Here is a 7,510-nt window from a genome sequence, read left to right as displayed (position 1 = left end):
AAAGCAACGTAAAGTAGTCGAGGCGTAGTCACCCCTAGTTGAAAAAAGTGAACTTGTAGTGCATTTATGGTTAGTTCAGTTCCTTAGAGGGATGTTACTTCTTTCTTAGTGTGGGGATGATTTATACCTACTTGTAAGGTACGATTATATCGTCGTTTAAAGTACAAAACCGTGGATTTGCTCACACAAGCTCTTGGCTCAATCCTTATCCATTCGTCCTGAAATATACTAGCCAGAAATGCGATTGTTTTATAAAAAAGAGAACCATTTTGAAATATGAGGGTTTTTACCCACTAGAAAATAATTTCTAAAACTTCACATACGCGGTTTTGCATTTTGCTGATACGCGGTTTTGCACTTTAAACGACGATATGTAAATAGTATTTCCCTAATACCTGACAAAAAGGATTCTTGTGCTTGTGTGAGCAAATCCAATTTTTGGCAGCCAATGTCAGTTACGCGGTTTTGCAGAATGACGATACGCGGTTTTGTACTTTAAACGACGATATGTATGTAAAAAAATACTATACTTATATAAATAAAATACTATACATATGTATATATAAATGTATGCCTAAATTTGATGTTTATTATTTACGTTGATTTTTTTTCCAACAGCCAAATGTTGAACGACGGTGGTTCTGCTGTAGACGCAGCCATAGCCACACTCCTCTGTGAAGGTGTTTTGCTGCCACACAGTATGGGGATTGGCGGAGGTTTCTTTGCCACTATATACACAAGATCAACGCGAAAAGTTGAGACCGTGGTAGCACGAGAAATGGCACCTTCTGAAGCTCACAAGGACATGTTTGTTGGCCAACCAAGTGTTACAGGTTAGTAGCATCTAATAGGTTATTTTACGATATATTGCGTTATAAATCTTTAGAGGCTAGCAGAAGACTCGAAAATAATCGACACTTTATACGTATCTCAGGCAAATACATACGTACGTACTTACATACATATAAAACATTGAATGAATCCCGGAAACTTTTAAAACTGAAATTCCTTATCTAAATCACCCTTTACTTTGCTTTATAATCGACATCATTTATCTCTTATCTAGTATGTATATATTCATGTGACAACAATCATTAGCCTTATTACCATAATAAGTCGTTAAACCAGTAAATTATTTATCTGAAACTTTGTTTGTAGAATAAAATTGTGTAGTATTTAATATTTTTACTAGGGATGTGCGATTAATCGGTTAATCAAGTTTCTGATTAATCAGGTCCTGAGTAACTACTGTTTACTCAAAAAAAAAAAATTTATTAAAATCTGAATAACTGCAAACCAAAGTTCCCGAAATCTTAAGGAAATCGTTAGGAGTATCTCATTTCTGTAACGATTTTTTACGAATTTTCAAAGAAAATTATATTAAGTGGTTGACACGAACTCGTAAAGAAATTTCTGTACGAAAAATAAAGAAAATTCTGGAAAAATTCTGAAAGATATTCTTCACATAGCACCATTAATTTCGTTGCTTCACAGATTTTCTTCTGAAATTTCGTAAAAGAATGGAAGTGTGCTTAATTTATTTCATTTTAGAAAATTCGGCAAAAAATCGAATTAAATCTTAACGAATTCTTTAAAATTTCTTTACATTGCAGAGTACTTTGAAAAAATGGTTTGTAGGGAAATCAGATGAATTTTTTTTTTTATATGTATTTATGTATGTACAAATATGTGTATACATGATTCAATAATGAAAGGTTTTGTAAGAAAAACTTTCTCTCGCTCTAATTTTATCAATGACACTCCTACCCTACTCCCAAAAACAAAAACAGTGATATTTCTTTTCCAAATTTATTTGCAAGTTTTAAGAACATTTTTAAATTTTTAGTAGTGAAATTTTTACTTTGTAAATTTGTAGAGGTGTTTGTTCTGCATTCGCTGACGACAAGAAGACAAAATAGGTGAGAACTGTTAGCCTAGAGAAATTCAATGTAGGCTAAAATGACGAAATTCCCGTAAATGCTGCATAGTTGTGTTTGTCGACATTCGTGGTGATCTATGTAATGATTCTGTCAAGTCGCTGTAAAGCAAATCGCGCAATGATCTAAATTAAAAGCCGTGTGTCCTAAAAGTACGCAATATGGAGAAGTAACAGAAACAAAGTGTAATCAGGCAAATCTGGCAGTATGAGGGGCATGTAACTAAACGTTGCATGTTGTTAAGCGCGCCTGCTATTCTTTTGAAGATCTTTAGCGATCGAAATTAGCGATAGCGAATGCTGGAATCGCACTGCTGGTGTCTCCGAATGAGACTTTGACACAATATAATATTAGCAAACCGCATCCATGGATCCAGTCGAAACACAAGACAGCTAGGTTTAGTCAATGGCGCGATATAATTGCACACTTACGGCACTTCTCATTCGACGATGTAGATCACGCTCCCTATCTCAGTCGTTCAGTAGCTAAGCTAACACTAAAAGTATGTTCACATATAAATATTAGCTCAATCAAAGCCCGTTTTTTAATCACCCCGTTTACACAGATTTCAGATTATTAGCTATAAAATTTTTCGTGCTTGTCATTCTCACATCTCAAGGAAAAGTTATGTTTCTTCTCTGTGCCACCGTGATCACGTTTTTCTGCTATATTAAGCAATTTAAATGTATTTTAAATTAATATTTTATTAAATAAAATACCTTTACAAACCTCTTTTCCTTGCTAGCATCCATTTTTGTTTACTTTTACATTTGCCATTTCTCCTCTTCTTCGCAAAAACAATCGATAAAACTAGGATGGACACCGAAAAGTTATCGGTTAAATCGGAGATTATTTTATATGGCTAATCTCTTTAGATTAGGGAGTCAAGCTCGAAAATGAGGATAATCTACTTATATATGAAACTAGTATAAAAGTGCAATATCAAAGAATTTGAATTACCATATTCGTAGCAAAAGAGCCATAACCGCGAAAAAAACGTAAGCTCCAAATGTTTTTATTTGGCTTCTTTTAATCAAAATTCCATAATTTTTCCACAAACAAATAGCTTATTCATATCTATTTAATGTAAATTGTACCGCAAAGAATTTACAAGGCAGACAAACAATAAAAAAATGGATCAAAGGGGACCATCCATAGCAATATTTATTTTTAATAACAATCAGGGGTTATATTCGATGTAAATAAGCTAGTTTAAATAATTATATCAAATTCGTTTTTTTATTTAAATACCACGATGCTCCAATATCCACACCTTTTTGTGGAATTTCGCTACCATTTAGGAAGTGTAATTGAATTCTTCCCCCTTTTCTCCTGCTTCCAAAAACCATCCCTGTGGGTGGGAGTGTGAAATTTTAGAAAAAATCTATTTACAATATATCGATAGCAAATTTGATAAAAACATAGATAAAAAATATCTTTGAAAATATCGATATCAAAATCGGTAATAATATCGATAACAAAATCGATAAAAATATCGATAACAAAATCGACAACTAAATCGATTGCAAAATCTATCAAAAAATCAATTACATAACAACGATAACAAACTCTATGACAAAATCGATTACAAAGTCAATAACAAAATCGATAACAAGATCGATAAAAATATCAAAGAAAACCATTGTTATCGAAGAAAGTATAAGAAAAAAATATCGATAACAAAAGCGATAATAATATCGATAGCAAATTCGATAAAAAACATCGATAAAAAATATCTATGAAAATATCGATGTCAAAATCGGTAATAATATCGATAACAAAATCGATAAAAAATATCTATAATTATATCGATAAGTTCCGAAAATATCGATATCAAAATCAGTGACGTTATCGATAACAAAATCGATAACAGAACTGACAAAATATCGATTATTATATCGATAAGTCCCGAGAATCCCGAAAATTACTCAAATCCCGAAACAGCTACCAGATTGGACTCAATCCTCTAACTCAATTTCTCTACAACTACCTTTATTTTAATCTTTCTTCCTCTATCTTCATCTATACTTTTATCGGTATCCTCATCCTCATCTTTTCCTTTTTTTTTAATTTTTTTGTTTTAATTTTTTTGTTTATCATATTCTTCATATACATATTCCCCTTCATCTTTGCCCTTATATAAGTAAAGTGATTAATTTACCTTGGTCTTCATTTATGCCTTTATCTTTACGCAACTTTGTTTTTTTATATGTACTTTTGCCTTTATCCTTTTCTTTATCTATGTACGTGCTCATCTTTACTTTTATTTTTGGATTGGGGTTTTTCTAAGTCTTGTTTCACTTCAAATAGTTTTCGCGTATTATGCATACATGTGTTCATACATATACGTATGTACATATATAATATGTATAGACATACATACATACATAGACTACCAAAAAATAAAAACAGATCCACATTAACTGCAGTAAACATATGTATGTTCGTGTGTATGTGTTTACATACATACGCTGCGATTAAATAGGTTATAAATACTGCGCCATCTGTTTATCAAAAGACGAAATATGTACTTACGCACACATACATACTTTTTGTCTCCTCCACTCACTTCCAACGCATGCACGTGTTTGCAAAACGATGACGAAGTGATTTTGTATGGGAAATCATTTATGCCCATATATTTGAATCAAATAGACATACTAAGAAAATATCAACCAATACTTCCCATACATCAAACGAAAGGAAAACCCTTGAATTAATTATTATGATTAAAGGAAACAAAAACCAAATCATTCGAGCGGTTTTCGAGCATTTTGGTAATAAAAAAAATTTGAAAATTTTTTCAACAATTTTTTACCTTAAAATGCTCAATATTTGTTGAATTTATATAAAATCTGGAAACGGTAATAATTCTATTGCTCCAAAGAATCTATATCCCGAAAATGAGAGTTATATCTGCAAATCATAAGCTGCTGGAGCACTTTAAAGGCTCAAAATTTACCCCCAAATAAGCCAATGTTTACCGTTCTTTTTATGACAGAAACCGAATCGGTTACTTACCAAAATGAATCTGTAGATAGGTTTGGAATTTTATCTTTGAAATGCCACACTTTTCTTTGAAATCCCTTCATTAGTTCTCGTGCAATAAGCGTTTTCGTGAAGCTATAAAAATTACAACTACAACATTTCAGCATAGCTTCCATATCGTAAGGTAAGACGTATTCTACGTCAAAAATTTTGCCAGAACCTCTCGCCCCCTCTCCCACCCGAAAAAAATCCTGGCTACGACCCTGGGCACTACCACAAACAAACAAGAGCTAAAAGTGAGAATGTGTTAGTGTGCCGAATTCATTTTGCATGCTGCTGCGATGCTTACGCTCTTTTTGCACCTGCTAATTCTCTGCCCATGCCTGCTTTAGATTCTCAGCACTTGGATACATATGTACTTGGAATGTCAATCCCGGGATCCCGGGCGCGATAATAAATTTTAAGCACAAATATCAATATAATCGCGAAACCATGAGCCAAATATATTATTATTATTAGCTTTTCAATCTGACGTCTGTAATTCAAAAATGATTTACAAAATTCAGAGAAATGTGCCTAGAGAAGAAGTATGGGTATCAAATTAAAGAGGAAATCCTGTAGAATTTAAACAGATTTAAGTTTTTGGTGCATAAGTAATAGTAAGTATTGAAAATGTCCTTTTAAAATTTTATCTTTGAAATTTCGCAATATTTGTTTTTGAAAAAATTTTTTTTTAATTGTAAAGAAATTTCCTCTTGCATTTGGTAGGAGAGCTTCTCACACAATAAAGGAGCAATTTTTTTCGATTTAAATTGTTGAGAACTAATGAATATATAAATCCCGTGACTAATTCCGGTATCCCGGAATTGTGATACGACATCCCGAAAATCCCGGGATCGGAAAAAGCTGAAAAATTAACATCCCTAATATGTACACGTAAAGTTGTAAACGTTTAATTTGTTTTTACACCAAAATAGCTACAAAATTACTCTTAAAATAAATATATTTACGCGTTTCAAATTATTGTTGTTTTTATTTAATTTTATGCCTCTATTTGAAGGTTTGTTTTCCGATTGCCAGATGAATTACATTTATAAAAAAAAATATATTTGTGTAGCATATATGTAGGAATTTTATTAAAAAATTTAATGACAGCATGATTCTCTCACGGCTCTCTTTGCACTTAGAAATATAACTTAGAAATCAAAAATCTATAGTTCTCCACGTTTATAAGTGACGTGGTTTTTTTGGGTAACTACATAAAGCTTAGTTAAAGGCTAATTAGTCTTGACTTAGCTTAATTTAACTTACGGTAAGAAATTGTCAATGATTACTCAACGGGTCAACTTAAGCCAGAAACGAAAATATTTTGTTTATGTATTTTCTTTTTCAGCTATTTAACAGTTCGCCGCCTAAAATGCCACATCAAAAAATTTCATGCAAAAAAATAGGTTTGCGTACATTAATCTTTCAGTTAAGTTTTAACTAAGTGCCAACGCAGTTTCTCATATAACAGGTTGGCCAAAATATTAAGTTAAATTAAGTTATTAAAATTAAGTCTAGACTAACTGAGCTTTTGAGTTATTGGAATTTAGTGGGTTACATCACCTTTAACTCATACACAGGTGCTCGAGCTGGAGCTGTACCAGGAGAACTGCTTGGTTATTGGGAAATGCATACCAAATACGGGCGTCTACCTTGGAAAGCGCTATTTCAGCCTACCATAAAATTGTGCAAAGAAGGCCATTGGGTCTCTCCATACCTCGCTGCGGCCATTAAATCAAAAGAAGATATAATTCGTAACGAACCGTCGTTGGCAGAAGTCTTTCTCAAAGGAGATGGCACGCCTTACATTGAAGGAGACTACATGAAGCGGTCTCAATTGGGTATTACTCTGGAAAAAATTGCCGAAAATGGTGTGGAAGAGTTTTACGGTGGCGGAGAAACAGGCAAAATGTTTGTAGAAGATATTAGAAACATGGGTGGAATTATTACGGAAGAAGACTTGAGAAATTTCGAGTATGTATATTAAAAAGCAATATCATAACTAATTTTACCAATCTTAAAAAAATCCAAATTTTTCTCCAACTTAGAGTTCGTTGGGAGGATTCTGACCACATTATAGCGAATGTAACTGATGGATATACCCTCTACACAACTCCTTTACCATCTAGTGGTGCCGTCCTTGCATTTATGTTTAACGTGTTGACGGATCTCCACACCGAAAACAGGGAAATATACTGGCAACGGGTAATTGAAACATTCAAACACGCCTATGGTCAACGAACCAACCTAGGTGATATGGAAAATGAGCCTGATCTTAAACAGACTATTGAGGAGACTTTCAAAAACATGACTAGCCAAGAATTTGCTGATCATATACGTACATTAATTTACGATAATAAAACCTTTGATGATTATGAATACTATGGAGCTAACTTCACCTCTGTGGAAGATCATGGCACCGCAAACATGGCAGTGTTAGCAGCGAATGGAGACGCTGTGACTGTTACCAGTACCATCAACAATTAGTAAGCTCTCTTTCAAAAAGTGTTGATGCTAAATACAATATTATGTAATACATA

The 7,510-nt window shown here is 33.0% G+C and overlaps 1 protein-coding gene across 1 annotated transcript; it reads left to right on the top strand.

Annotated features, from left to right (window-relative positions):
• Nucleotides 1-618: 618 nt before the first annotated feature.
• Nucleotides 619-7,456, top strand: LOC118755916 (scoloptoxin SSD14-like; the record flags this gene model as incomplete). The annotated part of the gene is given in 3 exon segments (XM_036490715.1): nucleotides 619-833; nucleotides 6,551-6,944; nucleotides 7,019-7,456. Coding segments are annotated over 3 exon segments (1,047 nt in total), but the record flags the coding sequence as incomplete, so codon positions are not given.
• Nucleotides 7,457-7,510: the final 54 nt, after the last annotated feature.

Source organism: Rhagoletis pomonella, unplaced genomic scaffold (genome assembly GCF_013731165.1).
Source record: "Rhagoletis pomonella isolate Grant_MI unplaced genomic scaffold, Rhpom_1.0 Rhpom_scaffold_07912, whole genome shotgun sequence".
In the NCBI taxonomy this organism is placed as follows: Eukaryota; Metazoa; Arthropoda; class Insecta; order Diptera; family Tephritidae; genus Rhagoletis; species Rhagoletis pomonella.
The sequence above is the reverse complement of the archived record's forward strand: the minus strand, read 5'-3'. Positions and strand labels throughout refer to the sequence as shown.